The sequence below is a fragment of the Trachurus trachurus genome (assembly GCF_905171665.1).
Source record: "Trachurus trachurus genome assembly, chromosome: 19".
NCBI lineage: Eukaryota > Metazoa > Chordata > Actinopteri > Carangiformes > Carangidae > Trachurus > Trachurus trachurus.
This window is the reverse complement of record NC_139913.1, coordinates 18,693,820-18,717,195: the sequence shown is the minus strand read 5'-3', so window position 1 is coordinate 18,717,195 and position 23,376 is coordinate 18,693,820. Positions and strand designations below refer to the sequence as shown.

Sequence of the window (23,376 nt, the reverse complement as noted above, 5' to 3'; positions counted from 1 at the left end):
CACATGCTCTATTACATTTCAAATCTAGCTCCATCTGCGCTCTACAGATCACATCACTCCATCCTCTCCCCCATCCCCCAAACCCGTCCCCTTCTCGCTTTCCTTCCCCAACCCCAAGTCCTCTGGCCTGGTTTTCCAGCGGCAGGCCTGCTCGACACCCCTCCAGTCTCTACCACCGAAACGTGTGACCGTCATAGGAGCTGGCTACAATAATACTGGATTTCTACACTTGCCAAGTCGACAAATACAGTATAGTGCTACAATATTAAGAAGGAAAATAATTCCTTACACGTGGAGCTCCGCAAAGCTCTTGAGGCCGAAACACACTGAGAGTGAATTGAATCGCAGTCAGATGGATTCATCACTGTAAGTAGACTCATTTGTGTCTTTATGATTTGATATTCAGAAGGCAGAGGGCTGAAGCTGAGCCTGATCTCAGACAACAGGCTGTTGCTATGGGTTTCTTTGTCCTTTTCATCCTCGTTGTACTGATGGAAACTGACACAAACTGTCTCCATCTGTTGTTGTAAACACAGACACGCAGATGTTTGACACATGACTGTTGGCAGTGGCAGCACACTGTTCAGCTTGTCAAAATAAAAGCGGGAGTCGAATGCAGACGTCCACTGAGCTGGTCCCTTTTTTAAAACGAAACTCTTCAGCTCTGTGCTCGTGAGACGTCAATGTGGCTGCATGGATTCAAATGTGCTCAAAATGCATTTCGGCCTCTACCTCATTTCACCTCTTCAAAGACACTTCTCCTCTAACGACCATTGATTGCCCAACTAAAATAAATCCCCCAGGTCAAAGTAAAAAAAGCCAGCACTAAATCTTGACCCCTAATTGTCCAACCCCTTAAACTAAAACCCAAATAATGAACCCACGGCCTTCAAAATAAAACATTCAAAACATATACATTCAAAGTGTTATTTCAGACCCTAACCTTTATATTCAAACATCCGCCTCATGCTGACCCTCATCTGTCACCCCCTCTGTGGACCTGGTCCCAAGACTTAAACCCTGAAAACATAAATTAAATCCCCGCCCCGTCCTCCTCCTCAGGCTCCGTCCCAAGACCTTTTCCAGCCCTGCGGTCTGAAGCACGGGTCTAGGAGCTGATGATCTGACCTGACCAGGTCTCGTGCTTGGTGCCTGGGTTGAGGTGGGTGATCACCACATCCACAGCCTGGATCTTCTGGTTCTTGGGAGGGATGGGACACACCTTGTATGTGACCTCGTCTCCTTCCATAGGCACGTACTCTCCCTCGATGCTGTCAGAGGAGCAGAAACGACTTTACAAGCTCAAACAAAGCGTTTCATTCATGGGGAAATACTATCTACTACTAAAATCAAACACAGAGTATGGATCAGGCACCAGAAATCACTGGATGCTACACTTCCCATAATCCATCTGGTTCTAAATGTGAGTGCATGGAGCTAATTAGATCACTAATGGCTCAGAATGAAGTCTTATAACAGGCCATGGACACAAACCAATCAGCCATAGCATAATATCATTATAGTAATATGGTCAGGGGTTGTGTTTTCAAAATGAAACCAGATCCACTAAGGACAGCTGATCGTAGGCTCTGTAGTACTACCCACCTCATCTTACTGTAATGTGCAAAATCAGAGGTGTCACATCAATACAGTCTGCACAAGAGGAAAATATCACACTTCAATTGAAGTCAATCATTACTGAGAGCTGGGCAGTTACACCAACAATGTATCAAGGAAGGTCAACATTTACAAACTTTCACTAACTTAATCTTGCCAATGTTGGGTTAATATTTCCCCAATGCTGCATTCATTAAATGCCTCCTTTAAAAAACAAAACATGGATGGTGAGCAAAGGTAGCACCACCAATTTGTTTTTATTACTTGAACCAGAATCACATTGTTGATTATAAGAAGGCCTGGCTCATAAAATAGACAGACCTGAGAGACCGGCAGAGTAATTGCTCATTAATCATAATCGTAAAAGGGGAAAAATTAATCATCCTGAAATTAATTTCAACTCGTCACCTTGAACTGATTTCTTTCAAAACAAACAAGCCAATACATCCACTCCTTTATCAGTTAACAGAGCTCTGACTGTGTAAATGATTCACCCACTGGTTTACAGTAATAACAGCTCAGTCACTCACTCAGAGATGTGGACGAATATGTCCTCTCCTCCACGAGTGGGACGTATGAATCCGTGACCCTGAGACCTGGAGAAGTTTTTACACACCCCTTTGAACACTGGACCTGATTTGGCTCGCACTGTCCTGCAGAGAAAGAGACACATAGACAGAAATAGAGAGAGAGAGAGGAAGAGACAGTGCATCATGAATCATCATCACCATCATTTTAAACAATTAGTATGAAGCTGAGAAAAACTGAGTAACCCTCACGCTGAGTATGTGCGGGTGCGTTTGGTTGGCAGTGGGCTGGGCAGCTCTCCAGGCTGTGGCGGTTTCCTCTCCCTCTCCCAGACCCGGCTGCCCTCCCTCAGGAAGGGGAAGGAGAGCTGCAGGGGGGTGCGCGGGGAGGTGAGTGGCAGCGGGGACTCCGCCGGCGAGGAGGGGTCAGGGTCTGACATCTTGACTTGTTACACGTTGACTGATTTTTTTTTTTTTCTTTTTCTTTTCTGGTTTGGGTTTCCTCCAATGGCACACAAGGAAGAAGGAGGGTTACACCTCCTGCATGGCAAGTGTGAGTGTGTGAGGGAGGAAAGGAGGGAGGGAGGGGAGATGCTCAGAGAGGAAGTTGCACGGTGAAGGAGCTGAGCAATGACACACTGAAATAAAGGAAAAAGAGAAGTGGAGAGAGAGAGAGGAGTTAAAGGACACAGGTTGGACACTGATCTGGTGTTTTATTTAAAGGGATAGTTCACCCTAGAATGATATTTCGCTCATTATCTACTCACCCTCATGTTGACTAAGGGCTGGAAGAAGTTTCGGAGCCCACCGTCCCTTCTCTGAGTTACAGGGGGTCTTAGCGTAGCAGTGCATTTCAATGCCACGGTAGCAAAGGGACACCAGAGCTCTTCGTAAAAAAACACACACAAAAAAACATCCAAATACCTCCATGATGCTCGTATGTAATGTCCGTCTTGTGCTGAAGCCCCAAATTGCGTAATTGTCCCGAAAAAAATTAAATAAGTCTATATTCCAAGCATGTTTGTAGCATTAGCTCCCAGTGTTGTTGTCCGGTCTTCCGCTGCCAGCGCGCATGCGCAAGAGCACATGAGAGCACTGAGACCGACTCGAGTCTCAGTGCGAACATTGCGCATGCGCGCTGGCAGCGGAAGACCGGACAACAACACTGGGAGCTAATGCTACAAACATGCTTGGAATGTGGACTTATTTAATTTTTTTCGGGACAATTCCGCAATTTGGGGCTTCAGCACAAGACGGACATTACATACGAGCATCATGGAGGTATTTGGATGTTTTTTTGTGTGTGTTTTTTTACGAAGAGCTCTGGTGTCCCTTTGCTACCGTGGCATTGAAATGCACTGCTACGCTAAGACCCCCTGTAACTCAGAGAAGGGACGGTGGGCTCCGAAACTTCTTCCAGCCCTTAGTCAACATGAGGGTGAGTAGATAATGAGCGAAATATCATTCTAGGGTGAACTATCCCTTTAACTGTTGATCCACAAAAAATGTACATTTGTAGTTTGAAGAACCAAAAACAATCTCAGTGTAGTTTTACTGTAAATATCCCCTCTTCTCTATGGAGCTCTCAGCCAATCAGAAGAGAGAGAGACTCTGAGCCTCTTTTCTGATTGGCTGATTGATATAAATAGGTATAGAGGCCGATACACACCTAAAAAAAATCTTTAAAAGACAGGTGCATTGGAGCATGGGATTGGAGTCAATAAAAGAAAAAAAAGGGTCCCCTTTTTTTCTTTCTTTTGATTGATACAAATTAAAATAAAGCAGGTTTTAGAGAAACCAAATCGTGCATGATTAGGGGCTGGGCCTGACACATGGCTGAGGGCAGTGACTGCTTAGTTGTGACATCACAAAGTTACAAAAGTGCCGATGGCTTGTTTTACATTAAGGCTCAGTTTCTGAACACAGGCTGTGTGCATATCTCAGTGGACTGAAGCTTTGATGCTTTCACAGTATCAATAAAGAACCTGAACTAGTTTTATATATGGGACCTTTAATGTTTTATCATATGTCGGCTGCTGATTTGTGGGATTCAAGTTTTAGTTTGTGTTGAACTGCTGTATGTCCCTTTGCGGCTGTACTTTCCCACAAACCACAGTGTCTGCTTCCACAGCAGCCACAGATCTCCTGCATTTCCTAATTACATTTGTAGCTAGAGAGGATTTTACAGTTGATATGGATCAATAAAAGCACTGCAAAAACATGACTAGTTTCCACCGGCACAGTTGGTGAGTTATGCCGGAGGTTCATGCTCAGTGCAGCTGCAGATGTCCTGACTCCTGCTTCATTTACTGCCCTGTTTCCAAACATCAGCAGTCACTCAAAGACATAATTACTGTAGATATAACAATTTAACTGTTCAATATTTATACGTCTACATCAGCTTTAAGGGAGGTTTTTAATGTAAAAAGGTCAATCTGCTCCCTTCAGTCATCATGAAAGGTTTTGTAAATACACCCTGAGTCACCTATCAAATTATATTCCAAAATAGGCTGGTCCAGTGAAAAAACATGTATGTCCAAATTTGGCAATGTTGAAAATATCAGATAAACAAAGATTTGTTTTTTATGGGCTTAGGAAACTCTCCTAAATAAACCATTAAAGAGCCTGTTGGATTATTGAAAAAATGCATCGTCACAAAGCTGAAGAGTTTCGTTTGTGCCGAATCATTCAGTGTTATCAATGGCACATGTTTATGATAACACTGGATAAGAAATGACTGCCCAGTAGAGATAAGATGTTTGATTTATTGTGCACCCTTAATTAAATCTCTGTCAGACAAACACTGCACTCTGAGGAAATGTTATTTTACTTAATGTAGCATTCAAAAGAAAACATGTCTGTGTGGTGTTTTGTGTCCTGTGCCTCTTATATATTTAAATTATCTCTTTATTCATGTTGAATTATTTTTACTGTGACTGTTTGGTGGCAGTGTCATACATATAATAATGTAATGCAAACAAATCTAGGGCTGTCAGCAGGCCCATATATCTGCAGCTTTAATATTTCTTTACCAGTGTTACAGTGAAGTGAAGCAACAGCAGCTGGGACAGAAAAGAGAATAACAAAGCAATTTGATTTGGATGTGCCAGACTCTGATCTCGCCTCCTGAGAAAAAGTCCCAAGATGATGTAAATAAAAATCCTGCCGCGGAGAGCCTCGGCGCAGCTCATCACACTTTATTTATATTAAAATCCATTAGGGGATTGCTCTCCATCGAGTGTACTCAACTCAAACAAGAAGCCGCTCTCTGAAGCGTTTCAGTCGTTTTTGGGATGAATGAGCTCCGTCTCTGCGCTTTGACACAAACCCAATTATCGCGTCGTAACTGGGACTGGAGATGTGTCATCATCATGATGACACAAAGGGCTGCGGGGCATTTCTCTACAGAGGTTAAAGAGACTTCACTGAAACCTGGTGTAACTGCAGCGTCGACGTGCGTGGGTGGATGGATGGATGTGTTATCAGGGTTCCCATTATCATCATCATCATCATCATCATCATCATCAGCCACCTCCTAGTGAAGGTTTGTGTTGACGCCTGCAGGCTGAGTGTTTGACACACACTGATGAGATGAGTGTGTCATAGTGAATCCCTCAGCCTCTTTTCAATATCACACTCGCTGCCTCTCTGTGTCAGTCTAAATATAGCTACTAGTGAAAGTATGTGTGTGTGTGTGTGTGTGTGTGCGTGCGTGTGTTCGACTTCATAAACTACAAATTTAATCTGGCTATAACAACTTTCACTACATGTGAAGAGGCTATCCTCAATATTATCTAATTATAACCTGTGGTGCTGCTGCCTCCAAAATATGGCACCTTCTCCAGTGTCTCCTCACTGGTCCATGATGATGATGATGATGATGATGATGATGATCCACCACCTGTAAACTGATGGATAACATCCCTTAAGTATATGTGAAAGATAGATAGATAGATAGATAGATAGATAGATAGATAGATAGATAGATAGATAGATAGATAGATAGATAGATAGATAGATAGATAGATAGATAGATAGATAGATAGATAGATAGATAGATAGTGTTGTGATATTTACCCCAAAGTCTAAGGCAAATGTCAATATCCCAAACATTATAGCAATATACGATTTTGGGGTAAATATCACAACGATAGATAGATCGATAGATAGATAGATAGATAGATAGATAGATAGATAGATAGATAGATAGATAGATAGATAGATAGATAGATAGATAGATAGATAGATAGATAGATAGATAGATAGATAGATAGATAGATAGATAGATAGATAGATAGATAGATAGATCAAGGGTGAAAAGGTCCTATTATCATCCTCATCATCATAGGAGTGGCTTTAATCTGTCTGGTTCATAAGCTCATGGATGATGACTGAGACTTTCATCCTGCTGGAATCATACAGATACCGAGATGGTGATGAGCACACACACACACACACACACACACACACACACACACACACACACACACACACACACACACACACACACACACACACACACACACACACACACACACACACATATCTGTCATCATGACGCCGCTGATCGCCACGACTGATGGATGACAAGGCATAAATAGCCCCGTGTAGCCTTAATAATTCAACAACTTGACTGGTGGAGCTCCTCTTTTCATTAGCCCACTCATTATGGCCCAGAGCGAGGCCGGCTGACGGACCTGTTTAATGAGTGTGAGGAGCTGGTGGAGCATTTAATCAGGAGGTTTCTGAGCTGAGCCGAGGCAGCAGAGGAGGAGGAGGAGGAGGAGGAGGAGGAGGAGGTCTGCTCTGCTCCAAGAGTGGACTGAGAGGAAGCAGGACAAAAGGCCGGCAGCACCTCCCTAAATGTGAAAGCAGGGCACTGAGGCTGTCTGTTCCTCTGCATCAGCATGGGAGACACGTCCACACACACACACACACACACACACACACACACACACACACACACACACACACACACACACACACACTGGGCTCTGTGTTTAAACTTTAAATTAGCCTCCCCCCCTTGCAGACAAACAGTGTGTTTTAATCTACAGTGTGTTTGAATGCGAGTCTGGCTGATGAGACTAAATAATTCATTACAAAATAAAAGCCCTTCAGGCGCCTTGTTTCTAGAAGATTCTCACACTGAGGCGGCTTGAGACAAGGAGGAGAGAGAGAGAGAGAGAGGATGCTCCTCTGACGGACACAAAACATGTCACACCAAAATGCGTCTGTGTTGAAAAACGTCTCCAAAGACAACGCGTTTGTGTGAGTTGTAAAGAGCACCGCTGCCTTTTATCAGTAGCCTAGTAGTCTACTCTACACAATAACACCGGCTCGATCCGCCGCCGTCTGCCTGACACGGAGAATAAAGGCTGATGTGTGGAGCCACGCTACAGACACACACCGTCCTGAAACACGATCGATCAGAGCCGATCAGAGCTGATCAGAGCTGATCAGAGCCGATACTCACCGTGGGGGCTGTAGATGAGCTGTCAGTCAGTCGGTCGGTCGGCCGGGCCCCGCTGTGTTGGAGGTGATGGAGGTAATTATGTAATGAAATCCGGTGAAAGGAGCGGGGACATGTGGCGGAGCAGGGAGAGAGAGGAGCTCGGTGTGGATGGATGCGGCGCTGCACGGGCGGAGAGAGGAGAGGAGGCAGCGAATGAGGAGGAGGAGGGGGCGGGGAGGGGGAGAGGAGAGGAGAGAAGGGGAGAGAAGAGGAGCAGAGCAGAGCAGAGCAGGGGGTTACTGAGCTAAAAACAACAGCGGCCTCACATCCACACAGACACCGCTTTGTCCGGCTCATGGGTGGAAATGATTCCTGCTGTTTTAATCGGATTACTGAGATTTAATTGGATGATGAATAGAGTGGGGATTTTTAATTTATTTTTATTTTTTATTTTTAATTTTTAATATTGGTAGGCTAATATTGGTGGTCTATATTGGTAGCCTACTGTTTGCTTCATCCATCACAAACCATCCTAGACTTCCTGGGTCATTGTTATTGTTGTTGTTGTGTTGTTGGTGGTGGTGCATTTGCCCTCAATGTTAAGTGTCCTGCTGCTACTTCCGAGACATGGCATCTTCTAGGCTACCCAGTGTTATTGAAGCCAAGGCTCCATCTGCTGGATTCTAATCAATAATGATGATGATGCACTTCCTTAAAGCTACTCTGCAAAAACTCACAACACAACAGAAGTAATGGACCTTGCTGTAGATTAAAACTATAGGCCTACCAAAAAAAAAAGACAAACTGAAAAGGTTTTGACAAAATTAGTTGAGGCAGAATGACATGATGTTGCTAATGAATAAATATTACTGTTAGGCTACATCTCCAGAATATTAGGCTAAAGGCTATATGTATTTTACATATCCTTTTTAAGATAAATTAATAAATAAATTCAGCCTCATAGCTATTGAATGTGTTTTCTGTCTTTGTGATAGGAAATCAAACTGAGCTTGTGTGTCATCACTCCTGCATGTCCAACAACAAGAAGACAGTTCTATAGATCCACAAAAATACTTTATTTTCATGAGTCTTTTTTATAATCAGGATAATTTCTAAATAAAAGCATTGATTTCCAGGTCATCACAAGCATTAATGTCTTGTTTAAAGCCATTCATGGTGGACTAATAATTAGGCCTATGTGTAATATTGTATTCTACTAAATCAGTTCAGTTAGTAGTGGTATATTAATACTAAGTGGAGACATTTTGCACATGACCTCTTTGCTGTATTTTTTACAGATAAACTCAAACTCATGTTTACTGCTCTGATATGTCCCACACATTCCTCCATATTAAGATTGTTTCCGATTCCTCTGAAGCTGCTTCTTGTTTCTGTGACATTTCAGAGTGACTGCTCACACATTTTTCCACACCAGCTGGATAAGTGTCTTATTATTTGGGGATGACAACACACTTAAAGAGTTTAAAATGCTCCCCGGTGACCATGACGAGGCCACGCTTGGGTAGAAATATGCTGTTTAAATTCCCTGCAGCCTGCTCTCCACTTTATCCTTCAGCTCCTCTCTGCTGGTTCTAGTCTGCAACTGGGTCATCTGCATCTCCTCTGTGCTCAGACCTGACCCTCTGCTCTGTCAGGCTCCTCACAGACCACCCATGTGTGGAAATTATCAAATATGACAGTGGATTATATTGGAAAATAAATCACAGCCTGATTGTGACACATCAACTTATGCTGAAAAAGATGAAAAGCACCTATATGACTCCTCTCTCTCAGTTCTGGCATCAGAAATCAAGTGTAATATGTAAATTCCTTCCTGTGCAGACAGAAAGCTGATTTATTTAGTCTGTTTTCTATTTTCTCTGAATGTGTGAACTCTGCTGTGTAGAAACATCTGAGCTGTCAAGAACCTGTCACTCAAAATGAGATGCAGAGATTCATATTTATTTATCCGTCTGCAGGGATGATGACACTCGATCCTTCAATGTTGAATTTTTATTTAATAGTATTTCAAGTATCCTGCTTAACATGATAATCAGACAGGATGTGAATTGTAAAGATTTGTTCATCTAATCAGTTCATCTTTTAAATAGTTATTTCTATAATAATATGAATATTGATTATTGTATTGTGGTGTTTATATATGCAGAGACATCGATAGATAGTATACTGTTTCTCTATATTAACCAGGTTTTAGTCACATCACTGGAGCCATAGTGAATAAATGAGATCTGTGATTTTCTTTTTATTTTACAACCCACTCGCATTTCTGTAACACAGAAAAGATCATTTGGGAGAAAAACATTTAAATGTACATGGAACCAGACACTTTACATACAGTGGCATAGAGGAACTGAGTGGTTTCAGCCTTCATTAGATTCACTTGTAGAGGCGTTGACAGGGAGGTGAAGGTACATGAAAGGGCAGAAACACTCGCTTCACTTCGTCGTTTCGCAGCGACCTCCCATGTGGAGGATTTGGAGTGAATTTCACTTATTTATATAATCTGGGTTATGAGTAGCAATGTTACTTCACTCTGTAACATCATGTAGCATCAACATTTCAGTTTCCCTCCACCGTTACAGAACTCAGTATGCTGTTCCTTTTTCTTTTTTTTTTCCTTCCAGTACAGTTTTATTTGTTTTGGGTTGAAGGTAACACAAAACATGACATGTTACCCTAGAAAAAAGGGCACTGAAAATACAGAGGGAATGTGGACAGAAGCCCATGTTCCCCCTGTGCATGACAAAAAAAAAAAAAACCTTTATGAAAATTCATACAGGATCTGAACCTCTTGCAGGAAAAACATATAAATAAATAAACAATGGTGGAAAAAAAAACCTTAGGATGTGTTTGACCTTGTAAAGAGCTCAGTATTGATCAGGAGGGCAGGGTAAGGATGGTGTCGGGGAAGGAGAGGGTAAGTTTACTGCATTATTATCATTACACAGTATTAAAGCACACAACTTCCTTTTGTATATTAGGAAACTTCTGCGATGTTAACACTGACATGATGAATGGTGGTGGATGAAAACATACTGTTCTCACTGCTGTACAGTCATCTATGTGCTGTTCGATATACATCCCACTGGTTACGCTCCGTTTAAGCTTAATCTAGTTTCGTGCTGAATCCACTTTTCCTACGTTTCCCAGAATACAGTTCAACAAGCTGAGGAGACCGTTGTCACTAGGTGCTGCTTTCAAAAGTAGGTATTTGAATGAAAAACAGAAAGCTGCTGTGTTTTATAGACTCTACGGTGAATGTGTGTTTTTTTTTGTTTTTTTTCTGGATCCGTATGATCATTGGGACTAACAGCTTCACCAAACCACAACCAATAATAGCGTGAACGTTTCCCTGTCCCCGGTGTGGACAAACGCAGGAACAGGTTGAATGACGACGGTTGACAAAAGCAGATAATTACCATGCAGTGTGTGTGTGTGTGTGTGTGCGCAACGCAATCCTGGCTGATGACTGGCTGCCGTCCTCCGGCTCCGGTGTGAAGGCGCGAGGCCTCCGCAGTGCACTGTGTGTCATCTGTTTGAACAGCTGCAGCAACACAGCTGGCAGCGTCACCAACTGGGTGAAAGCGTACTGTGTCAAAGTGTATGTGTGCGTATGCGTGTGTGTTTGCGTGTGTCTCCCGTCTTGTTTTCACAACAGACTTTTGACTTCGAACCTGTTATCCCTATTTGACTCTGAAACATAGCAGCCTCTGATTCCTTCAAGTAGCCCGCGTTCTGACCAGGTGAAGTTGACGCCGCTCCATCACCGACACCAGCTGTGGCACTAAGTGTGAAGTAACTGACCGACTGGAGCTCTTGGAGGTAAAACCAACATCCCGTTACCTCAGCACAGACTGATGGAGGCTGATGCAGGTGATGGAGCGCTCGTCAACATCGTTCAACCCCCCCTCCCTCCCTCCCTCTTCTTCCCCACAGTCCTCGCCACCCCGTTTTCCCTCTGAAAATCCTCTTCCTCCGCGCTTTCTCCCCTCGCTCCTCCTCTTCCTCAGTGCTGCAGCTGCTTCATCCTGTTGAGGGCGGAGCCGGCCTGGAACCATTGGATCTGTGTCTCGTTGAAGGTGTGGTTGAGCTCCAGGGTGTCTGTGCTGCCGTCGCTGTGCTTCAGGACCGCGGACAGAGGCTGGAGGAAGAGGAAGGTGCGATTGTTTTCATTCGAGAAGTTTTTCATTTACGGACATAAAAAACAAATGTCAGGAGAAAGCAAAACTAGAAAAGGGCAACTTTTCTTTTTCATGCAGCTGCTATGCACTCTTACCTTTCCTGGAGCGAAGGTCTGGAGTCCCTTGATGGAGATCTTGTCATCAGGACGGATCTTGTCGTAGTCTGATGGGTTGTTGAAGGTCAGTGGGAGCAGACCCTGCTTCTTCAGGTTAGTTTCTAAGGACAGGAGAAAGACATGTTTGTTCATGCTGTGAAAAAGTCCTTTTAAGGGGAATAATCAACCATTACTTCTACTAAACCCCAGAAAAACTAGTAAAATATCACAAATCACTCGACATCCCCTGGAATAAACCCCCTCCCTTGTGTCGACTTGGGCTGCAAATGGAACTTTTCATAAACAAAAGTTATGTATTATATCCTAAATACCGTGAATTCTGGCAAAGCTCTTGACAATGATGGCTCTTCCTCCCAGATGCCTGGGCTCCAGCGCTGCGTGCTCCCTGCTGCTGCCCTCGCCGTAGTTGTCATCTCCGACCACAACCCACGACACACCGTTGGCCTGCACACAACAGGAGGGAAAGAGTGTTCACAGTTATACTCTGTAAAGAGCATTCATCTCAAATCAGAGTTCATTTTTAGGAGTAGGTTCGTTATCTTTAATTGTCGGTGCAAGCTGTTTTTAGAACGGTGGAGCAGAGCCGCGAGCTGCTCAGAGCTACGCTACGGAGGCTAATGGGATTTCTTGGTTTCCCTCATCAAATACACAATCCAACAACTCCAAAACGCTCTCGTAGTGTAGCTCTGAGCAGCTTGCGGCTCTGCTCCGCCGTTCTAAAAATAGCTTGCACCGACAATTAAAGGTAACGAACCTACTCCTAAAACTATAGGGATTATGGTAATGGGCCAATTTGCCAGAATGTTCAACTATCCCTTTAAACTAATAATCATTTTTTTCTAGAAAAATTACAGTGAAAAAAACAAAACAAAAAAACAACAAATGAAATTAAGAGTAAAGTAAAGAAGGTAGAAGATTTTTAATGAAGGTGGACATATTAAAGCAGAGGACAAATTTAAAGTTTGTATAAGGGAAGCAGCCAAAGAAAAGCAGCTTTAGCGCAATAATCCACTCTGATCCTCACCTTATAGTGACGGGCGACATCGGGGACGCCTCCGTACTCTCCTGTCAGGTAGTTTTTGATCTTGTTGATGGCATCGTTCTCGCTGTTGACGGCACCGATCAGCATGTTGTTGGAGATGTTGTCCAGGTGACCGCGGAACTTCAGCCAGGGTCCGGCGGCGCTGATGTGGTCTGTGGTGCATTTGCCCTTCACCTGCAAAGACGGCAAAAAACAAAACAACAAGTGAATCATGTCCAGTCTCTCAGGCAGCAGTGAATATGTTCAGGTGAAGCCTGAAGCGACGGGGTGGCGTCGTGTCAGAGGCCTGACCTTGATGAGGACCCGCAAGTCCTCCAGGTCGCCGCCGCTCCATTTGTCGAAGGGCTCCAGCAGCTGCAGCCTGTTGCTCTGAGGGCTGACGTCCACTCTGAGGCTGGTGCCGTCGGGGGGTGGGTGCTGGTAGGTGTCCTGGCCCGGGTCAAAGTCCCTGGAGGGGAGTTCGTCACCGGTGGGAGGCTCGAGCTTGAACTTCTCTCCGTTAGGGGCTGTAAGGTAGTCTGTCTCCGGGTTGAAGTTTAATGTGCCGGCGATGGCGAGAGCGGTGACGATCTGAGGACAGAGAGGCGAGAGGGGACATTTAGCTTCACTGATGTCAGGACTGAGAAGCATTGGACACGTAGCAGTGTGGGTTATTTTACCTCAGGGGAGGTAACAAAGGCGTGGGTGGCCGGGTTAGCGTCGTTCCTGGCAGTGAAGTTCCTGTTGAAGGAGGTGACGATTGTGTTCTTCTCTCCCTTTTTCACATCACGCCTGAAAATAAACAGCAATAATAAAAAAATATATTAAATTCTGTTGCTGCACGACTCTTGGCACCATGGCAGATACACAACACGAGTTATGGCTTCACCGACCTGTCCCACTGTCCGATGCAGGGCCCACATGCGTTTGCCAGGACCACGCCTCCAACATCTCCAAGTATCTTTGACTAGAGAAAGAGAAAAACACGCTCAAACCTCCAGCAGGAATAAACCATTACCCATTAAACTCTTGTTTTGTGTGTGTCTGTTGGCACTCACATATCCATCCCTCTCAATGGTGGCACGGATCTGCTCTGAGCCCGGGGTGACTGTGAACTGAGCTTTGCACTTCAGGCCTTTGTCCAAAGCCTGCTTGGCCACAGAGGCGGCGCGGCCCATGTCCTCGTAGCTGGAGTTGGTACAGCTGCCGATCAGACCTGCAGGTGGAAAGTGATCAAAAAGAGAATTGAAATAGTGACACAGAAAATCAAGTTTTGATCTGAATCCTGTAACTTACTGACAACGGGTAAACAGTAGGAGCATAAAACACTGTTCCTCAGTTCTTACCGACTTTGACCTCCAGTGGCCAGCCGCTCTTCTCAGCAACAGCTCCTACGTCAGCCACAGGGTGAGCCAGGTCAGGGGTGAAGGGTCCGTTGATGTGGGGCTTCAGCTGGAGAGAGAAGCAGCAGCATGGTCAGATTTTCACAATTAAAGGTCAGAATGTAGTTTAATGCTCAGACTGGATCTATGTAAAACTCAATTTTGAATTTCCTGTGGAAAATCCAGGTTTTCCCCTCAAGATTACAACTCTTTGATGTTAAAGGACCCCCCCCCCCCAGCGAGGCCTTTGTTTCATTTCACCCCCTCAATACACTGTTCTCCCAGAAATGCCAAACAGACAAACCTCGTCCAGATTGAGCTCGATGAGCTCATCGTACTCGCAGCCTTTGTCTGGCACCAACAGGTCTGAGTACGCATCAGCCAGGAGGGCGATCTCTGAGCAGGAGGCAAGAGGACAGAGAAGGTGTTGAGACACAGTGACATAAAAACAAACCTACATTTATTTATCCAAATTAATTTCTATTGGCTGTCATTCACTGCATATTCTGTGTTTCTTTCCATCTTTTTGTTTTTGTAAAGTAGTTGTGGGCCACATTCAAACCCATGACATCACCAAGAGGTCTTGAAGTCTTACACTGAAAGTCTTTTATGACAATGTTTTTAACACTGTATAACAGTATTAGATATGTGACGTGAGGCCTGAACATACGTCCACGTCCAGTCTTCTCCAGGTAGGTCTTCATGCGGTGGTTGTAAGGGAACACTGAGGTTGTGGCTCCGATTTCTGCTCCCATGTTGCAAATAGTGGCCATTCCTGAACACACAAAAAGAGAGACATATGAATGTGATTTTTTTTTTTTCAAAGGAGGTTAAATCGAAAGCAACTGGACTTAGTTATTTGTCTGTGACAAATAACTAAGTCCAGTTGCTTTCGATTTAACCTCCTTTGAAATACTATGACCTGGACAAATGAGAATATGCACCGGCATATGAATGTGATGTGTGTCAGACAGTCTTTGTTATCTCTACTGGCTACAACACAGAATGGTTTAAAGTGTTTTCCCCTAAAACAAAAGAGACAAAGAAAGGAGGTGGAAAAAGCCTTTTTTCACTGACCTGTGCAGGAAATGGAGTCGACTCCCGGCCCGTGGTATTCCACGATGGCTCCGGTGCCTCCCTTCACTGTCAGGATGCCGGCCACCTTCAAGATGACGTCCTTGGGAGAGGTCCAGCCAGAGAGGGAGCCTGTCAGCTTCACTCCAATCACCTGAGGGGAAGAGATCGAGAAGTACGTTCTGGTTGAGTTTAGAGAGACAGAAAGAAAGAAAACAAACCACTGCATAGAGAAGGAAATGAAAGATATGGGATATGGGACAGTGTGTATACAAACATTGGGACACTTGAGCTCCCATGGAATTCCTGCCATCACGTCGACGGCATCAGCTCCTCCAACTCCGATGCAGATGGAACCAAGCCCACCGCCGTTTGGTGTGTGGGAGTCTGTGCCGATGAGCATCACTCCTGGGTAGGCGTAGTTCTCAAGGATGATCTGTTGAGGTGTGAACATTCGACGGTTAGCATAATTATAGCGCTGTAATTACACTGGATCTGAAATAACCATATTTAGAGCAAAACTACAGTCAAACTTTAAGTGTCAACACCTGATGGATGATCCCAGAGCCTGGTTTCCAGAAGCCAACTCCATATTTTGCTCCAGCACTGGCCAGGAAGTTGTAAACCTCTTGGTTGATGTCCTAGGATGAGAAGGATGATGATGGTTCACTTTGAGCAGCTACGTGTAGCGATTCAACCAGAATAAATCACTAAAGCATGTGAATAAACTACCATAAACCAGCGAGACCCCTCACCTTGGCCCTGGCCAGGTCCTTTACTCCTCCGGCCTGGGCCTCGATCAGGTGATCACAGTGGATGGTGGATGGGACGGCCACTTTGGGCAGGCCGCTGCTGATGAACTGGAGCATCGCCATCTGGGCCGTGGCGTCCTGCATGGCCACGCGGTCGGGGCGCAGCCGCAGGTAAGTGCGGCCGCGGTCGATGTCCTGGTTGTGGGGGTCATCGAGGTGGCCGTATACGATCTTCTCTGACAGCGTGAGGGGCCGATTGAGCCTGGATCAGAAACACAAAGCGTTGTTAACGGAAAGATACTGTGATGTCAGAGGACAAGAAGGTAAGAGGAGGACACAGCTGTTGGGTTTGGCTTATTCAATATACTGATAATAAAGTATGTCCAGGCTAATTTCCGTCGGTAGAATTTCATGATATATTTAACACAGAAAAATACATAATTCTTTCATTGAAAACAGTGGAAGAAATTAACTGACTAAACGTATGTATCGTGTCATGGGTAGGCTGTACAGGGTGGGACTAAAGGTTGAATTTAATTTATACAAACTGTCACAACATTACTATTTATCGTACTGACGGAAATTTGCTTGGAAACACTATATTAAATAAATCTAAACTATGAATCCAAAGTACAAACACTGACGGTTTCCTTTTCTGGTTTTATTTGTCAGTTTTGTTTTTGATTCACAGCCAATGTCAGCAATATGCTACAACAGCATCACATTACAGCAAATTGGTATTGAACATTTATAAGAAGGAATAACAAACCATAGCTAGTTAGTTAGCATGCCAACTTCATTAGAAGAAAAGAAATGACCAAAACAATATATAAATGGGTTGTTTTCTGCGACGAACAAAGGAAACAAACTCTGACCTCTTGATGTTTCTTCCAGACTGGTAACTAAACAGCTGTCAGTGGTAACGTCAGCTACATAGCAATAGCTAAATGTACTTGTTCCTTTAAGCAAAATAAATGAATCAAAGTCTGGTTTTATACAATGAAATTACATGTCACTGTTTTTCCCCCTCATCTTGTCATTATGTCATTTTATAATCCTGCCAGTTTAAACCTCGGGGGTTAATGACAGGTCTGAACAAGCAGAAAACTTTGATCTGCACGTCCAGCACTTTTACATTTGTTCAAATGGCAGGTTCTTTGACCCAAAACAATTTATAAATGAGGGACAGCACAGCGCCATGGTTACCCCAGCACACACACACACCCTCTGAGAAACAATAATCTTAAATGGCTTCATGGTAATTTCAGCGCTGTGAGGCGGGCACGCTGGAGAGAAGGCTACAACAGACTGCAGGGAAAAGAACTGTGGCAAAGGGCAAACACCACTTCAAACAGACCCGTAGATAAGAGAGTGTAGAAGGGAACAGTGATACAAGTCTGGGGTCACTCTACGCAAATAAACACACAGGCAAATGGTTTTCACAGAAAAGCTGCCAAAAACTCAGCAATGGGAGAGAACACAACACACTGACCTTTTCCGCACAATGTCAACATTGGACTGGAGCTTCTCGTAGTTGACGAAAGAACTGGGCTCGAAGCGGCTCATAGACACTTGTGCCTTGGCTCTGTAGGCTGCTGATACATGCAGGCGCCGGGCCCCGTGGCCCAGGGCCAGCTGAGGACAACAACAACATCAACGTGAGCATATCACATATTTTACCCATAAACAGTGTAATAAAGGAAACAGACGACTTTTGTTATGATTTTGTGCCTTTTTAAAAGTGAAGTATGACTGTGTAATTCATGTCTAATATCAATATGGAAAAACAACAAGTGGGAAGTCTGCTGGTGGACACACAATGGTGGTTTGGTGGTGGTATTACATAGTGTCAGATTTCAGAGCTTCCCACCCCCCACCCCCACCCATGTAAGAATGACCAGACACATGCTCTAGTCCTGGAAAACACCATCATTCACAAATGATAGAGGTTTAACTTCCTAGTTTTTAAATCAAAGTCACTGTGTAAATCACACAGAGACTTTGATTTAAAAACACCGTGTGGTGCCAAAAGCGGATCAAGCAGCTGATGAGGCAACAAAGTAGAGAAGGGCAGAAACACTGGGAGACGCTGGCCTGTATCCACAAGGTTACCACACCGCCAGCTTCCTGGACCTGTTGAGATGCCCTTGAGCAGGACATTTCACCCACAAACTCACTCCAGTGAAGCTGAGGAGCCGGGAGGAAGACGGAAGCTCCTACAGGCAGCTCTGATTAGTGATTACCATTATCATAAGGCAAGATATCACAAAGAGGGAGAGCTATAGGGTGTTCAGAGGACAGTCTCAAAGATTAGATATTTAATAAAAGGCACATGCATGGGAGAGGCACCTGAAGGTCGAGTATGCCCAGATAATCTGTGGTCAGGAACAAGTGACAGTAAGCAGCTGAGCCTGCAGTCATTAATCTGGTGACTTTTGCTGTCAAGGAGCTAAAAGCTGAGTGCTGCTGTCAGTCAACTCATAGGCCAATCCAATAGTCCGTCCATCAATAACAGATAATTATAGGTTTAGGTATCAATCACAGAGCCGTTGGATGGTTCAATTGATGTCTATTATTCGGTGTACATGGGTGTAAACCAAAGATATCAGGTCTGGCGCACTGATTTCTCTACGACAGTAACATTACAGACAGTGTACTGACTCAACACGACACCCAACACAGACTGAGACATTGACATGACCCATAGTACGTCAAACATTTACTGCACACTGCTGTTATTGGGCATGTTATTATGGCAGCCGCCCCGATACCTCTAATAGTCTGAATAGATTCGTTTTTCTTGTACAAAACCTTCTGATTAATGAAAACCGATGTCTGTTGTATTAAAGATGATTCTTGTCCTGATATTTTCTCAGACCGTTACACGTTGCTGGCTTGTGTGGCTGCTGGGAGCTCTAACCTTGTGTTTAACCTTGCTGCCGAGCACCAAACTCCTTTTGTAAAACCGGTCTAACTGCGTTCATTTGTGAGCACAGGGATCCGATAACGGTTCCTTGTCAACAGAAACACTGGCCGTGATTTTATAAGACGGTTGATAATCTAGTTGTTGCCCGCTGGATGCGCTCAGAGCAGCCGGGACACGATGACCTGGCCGGTCAGCCGGCGACTGCTCCCCAGCGTTTTAATCCGCAGTAACCACCCTCAATGTTCTAGTTAGGTCAGAATCACACTGTATTACATTTATATAATCGAAGATAACAAGTGACATCCTCACTGGCTCATAAATATGATCAAATTTGCCCTCACCTGAAGCCTGGCGACAGTCAGACAGTAGGTTGCCATTTTGTTCACTGACAAAGATGTGCTGCTCGGTGGTGACGTCACGCAATTGTAAGTCGCTGCTTTGCAGGTCCTGTAAGAACGATATGTACGTAACAAGTTAAAATTTATTCAGAGCGTTTGCAAAAATCTTTTATACTAATATTATTATTTATGAGGTTTTTCCCTTGTTTAAGTATTTGATCTAATATAAGCTGTAAAAGTAATTGTGCAGGGATATATTTAAATATTTGTTTACCGTTTAAGAATCTGACAGGACAAGAATATATGTTTTATTCATATCACACATACTTTTTTTTTTTCAGTTAATTTAAACAATGGTTTGTTATCACGGTGCCACAACTTTGATGTAAAACAATTTCTTATAGTGTTTTTTTTTATTTTATGAAATACATATTAGATCGATAAAGAGGAAGATACCGTCGTTGATTATTGTATGTCTTTCTGTTCGGAGCTATGGTTCGGAGACGCTAGGTGGCGGTAATCCAACTCCTCAGACAAAATTTACAGGTCAAAGTTGAAAGTTGACCGTTTTCAGCAGCGGTCGCCTTACGTGTGCTCAACATGGCTAAACATCATCCAGATTTGATCTTTTGCAGAAAACAAGCCGGTGTTGGTATGTTTCAAACCATTTATCTCTCACGTTTTCCAATACTGTCTCTTTTTTCCGTTAGTGGAAGTTCTTCATTGATGTTTTCCGTTGGAGATACCATGCTAGCTAGCTGCCATGCTAACCACCCCACCGTGGATTTCATAGAAAGTAGACTAACTTATAGAGGAGATAAAGGCTGACTGGGAAATGTTCAACAGGGTATTACTGCAAACTGCTTTTAATGTAAATAGAAGGGAATGATAATGTGTTGTAGTAAGTTAGATATGAGTGCTAGTTCATAGCCAGGATACACTGACTGACTCTGCTTTGTTTTCACTCCTCAGCTATCGGGAGACTTTGCGAGAAATGTAAGTTTTCCCATCAGTGATCTGCACTAACGTTAAATACAGACTTGGTGGTTTTATCGTGGTGTGTTTTCCTCTACATTTAAAGTAAATGTTTGAATCTCCTGTCATATGTCTTTATTTTTGTGTTGGGAAGTGTTTATTACATTGAAACACTACTCCCTAAACCCAACCATAGCTCCTCAACAGTTTTTTTTGTCCGTGTGTTATTAAAATCTCCATATTTAATTCAATGATTTCTAATGCGCTAATGAAATATCTGGATTAATTAATTGTCACGTCTCTACACTAATACACTCCCTAACAAGCACAAAGGTTTTACTATGTGGCATTTGTTTCTCAAGACATTGTTTATGGAGATTGTTTTATTAAAATTTGCCACCAGGAAGCTGTGTTGTGCTATGCAAATATTGTTTTAAGGATTGTTATTATTTCAACATGTTTTGCCTCCCCCTACAGTCTTGATCAGATCAGATCAGATCATCATCTGTTATTTCTGTGTTCCTCTCAGGTGATGGAAAGTGTGTCATCTGTGATTCCTATGTGAGGCCGTGCACGTTGGTGCGCATCTGTGACGAGTGTAACTACGGCTCCTATCAGGGCCGCTGCGTCATCTGTGGAGGGCCGGGAGTATCTGATGCCTACTACTGCAAAGAGTGCACCATCCAGGAGAAAGATGTGAGTACAGTGCAGTGAATATGAAATAACGACAAATATTAAGTCCTGCTTCTCACTCCTCCTTCTGTTTCCTTCGCAGCGAGACGGATGTCCTAAGATTGTGAACTTGGGCAGCTCCAAAACAGATCTGTTTTATGAAAGGAAGAAGTATGGCTTCAAGAAGAGGTGAAGATACTGGAGTCTAGTCCGTTTTTGTTTTTCAGCTTTTGCAGATTTTTTTTTTTTTTTTGAAACCTCAAAAAACATTTTTTCACATGACAATAAAACTCTGTTTTATATTTCTGTCGTAATTGTCTGTATTACCTCATTGCCATGGAAATACACAAAAAAAGAGAAAAATCATCCTCTTCATCTGTCTCTTTACTTACACTTAACTTTTGATGATTACATGATACTGTTGATACCAACTTTTTTACTGATTTAGTATTTTATACTTTTATTTTTGTGGGTTTATGTTCAAATTGTTGGGAAACAAATTATGTAACATCATGGCTTCAGTGTTGAGGCATCAACGGGTGCACATGTAGAGTCAGCTGTATCTTCACATTTCTTTGTTTTGCAAATAGTTCATACATTCATTGTGCATTTAATTTATGTATTTGTTGATGCATAGTCCAGTCCCTCTGGATTACTTGGACATTCAGCTTCAAATAGGTAATTGCAGTTTTTTTTTGTTCAGGTTATTTGACCTTCTGGTGTTATGAGATACAACATTACCTAACAGGCCCGTGTTATTGTTTAGTAAAGGCTTAGACGACTTAATGTTCTAGATTAACTGTTCACAGCCAGAATCTGACAAAACAAGTGTATGGGACAAACAGTGACACATACACGCTTTCTCAACAAGGCTTTATTTATACATACGGTATGTACAAGACAAAAAGATAGCCACACTCAAAATGCCAATAAGTTTCTTTACAAAGAAATACAAAGACAGAACCAGGAGGATTAAAAACAACCCCTCAAAGTTACCAAATTGACCTGTTCCAGGCAGAAGGCAGATGCAACCTCGATTATAGCAGAGTTCATAAAAAATATTAAAACAAGTCAGGAAGTACATGATCATTCATGTCAGATTTGTACTAAAATTATGATTGAAAAACTACACTTTAGAAACCTTACAATGCAGAATGTGACTTGAGTTTTGCATGAAACCAATGAGTCTGGGAGTAAAATTATTTCCACTAAAAGAGCAGAGAAGACTGCACATCATTTCAACAAAAGAGCAGATGAAGATGTTTACTGCTAGTTATAATGTTTAAAAATAGATAACCCCTATAATTCTGGATTTGACTTTTCACACAGACCCTCCCAAAAAGAAAGGAAGAAAAAAAAAAAGGACCTGTCACATGGGATTTATCGTGCTAGAAAAAACAAACTCCCATTGTCTATTGTGGAAGCACAGCAGAGAAGAACAGCTTTCCCTTTTACTCACAACTGCACAGTAAAATAACCCTGGGTAACAACTCGTATTTTTGGGAGCAATGTTCAACAGTATGAACCCGTGTAAACTGCCAGACTGCACACTGCATTGAAATGGCTTTAGACATAGAAGACATTTAGGTATTTTGAGGTTCTTTATTTTGTGAAAAATAAAGACGCCTCTATACAGTCTTGAGTTTATCGAGACTTCTTGGTTTGTCAAAAAAAAGAAAGAAAGAAATATATATATACACATACATCTATATAAGCTGACAATAGATACTGTCAGCTTCCATGTCTGAGAGAGGATTTCCGAAAAAGTTCAGAAACGGGAGGAGGAACACAGAGTCCACCAACACATAAGAGACTTAGATTATACAATCTGAATGCAAACACATCCCAGTCAAGGCTTCTGAACATCTTGGTTGTAACTAATTGAAAGTTTACTGTCAACATGAGCTTGATTACTTTAATTGGACCTGTAGACGACATCAAAACGTTCACCACCAGCTGCCTCCAATGAAACACTATTTAAAGAAGAGTATGGAGGTGGAGAGCTGAGCTTCTCAAGAGCTGAGATGAAATGAAATAATGAATTCAAAATGTAATATTTATCAAAAACACCAAAGCCTGTTCAAAACCCTGACTGGTGGTGTATCCTGAATGAGTTCTCAGACATGAGACTGAATACATTTGCAAAATATTGGGAAAAAAGAAAAGAAAAAAAGACTGGTATCATTTTAGACAACAGCTATTTACAGTACATGCATCAGTGGATTCTACACAACATTTCCGAAGCGATACTGACGTAGATGACGGGTGAACGTGACGACCTACTGAGAGTCCAGCAGACGTCTTTAACGGTGACGAACG

The 23,376-nt window shown here is 43.0% G+C and overlaps 3 protein-coding genes across 3 annotated transcripts; 1 reads left to right on the top strand and 2 right to left on the bottom strand.

Moving 5' to 3' along the window:
• Window positions 1-961: 961 nt before the first annotated feature.
• Window positions 962-2,584, bottom strand: csdc2a (cold shock domain containing C2, RNA binding a; the record flags this gene model as incomplete). Its single annotated transcript, XM_083994633.1, has 3 exons — window positions 962-1,271; window positions 2,148-2,270; window positions 2,397-2,584. 3 exons carry the CDS (start codon window positions 2,582-2,584, stop codon window positions 1,109-1,111), a joined length of 474 nt encoding a protein of 157 aa, XP_083850759.1. The 3' UTR covers window positions 962-1,108.
• Window positions 2,585-9,380: 6,796 nt separating this feature from the next.
• Window positions 9,381-19,495, bottom strand: aco2 (aconitase 2, mitochondrial). The gene is made up of 17 exons (XM_083993950.1): window positions 19,414-19,495; window positions 17,639-17,781; window positions 16,150-16,408; window positions 15,943-16,035; window positions 15,672-15,830; window positions 15,398-15,548; window positions 14,991-15,095; window positions 14,625-14,716; window positions 14,285-14,390; window positions 13,997-14,154; window positions 13,832-13,905; window positions 13,619-13,730; window positions 13,251-13,529; window positions 12,942-13,133; window positions 12,229-12,361; window positions 11,897-12,018; window positions 9,381-11,761 (listed from the first exon to the last, which is right to left on the bottom strand). Exons 1-17 carry the CDS (start codon window positions 19,447-19,449, stop codon window positions 11,627-11,629), a joined length of 2,349 nt encoding a protein of 782 aa, XP_083850076.1. The 5' UTR covers window positions 19,450-19,495; the 3' UTR covers window positions 9,381-11,626.
• Window positions 19,496-19,953: 458 nt separating this feature from the next.
• phf5a (PHD finger protein 5A) lies at window positions 19,954-21,365 on the top strand. The gene is made up of 4 exons (XM_083994315.1): window positions 19,954-20,062; window positions 20,383-20,406; window positions 20,915-21,081; window positions 21,161-21,365. The coding sequence occupies exons 1-4, from the start codon at window positions 20,011-20,013 to the stop codon at window positions 21,248-21,250; spliced, it is 333 nt and encodes a 110-aa protein (XP_083850441.1). The 5' UTR covers window positions 19,954-20,010; the 3' UTR covers window positions 21,251-21,365.
• The last annotated feature ends 2,011 nt before the right edge of the window (window positions 21,366-23,376 follow it).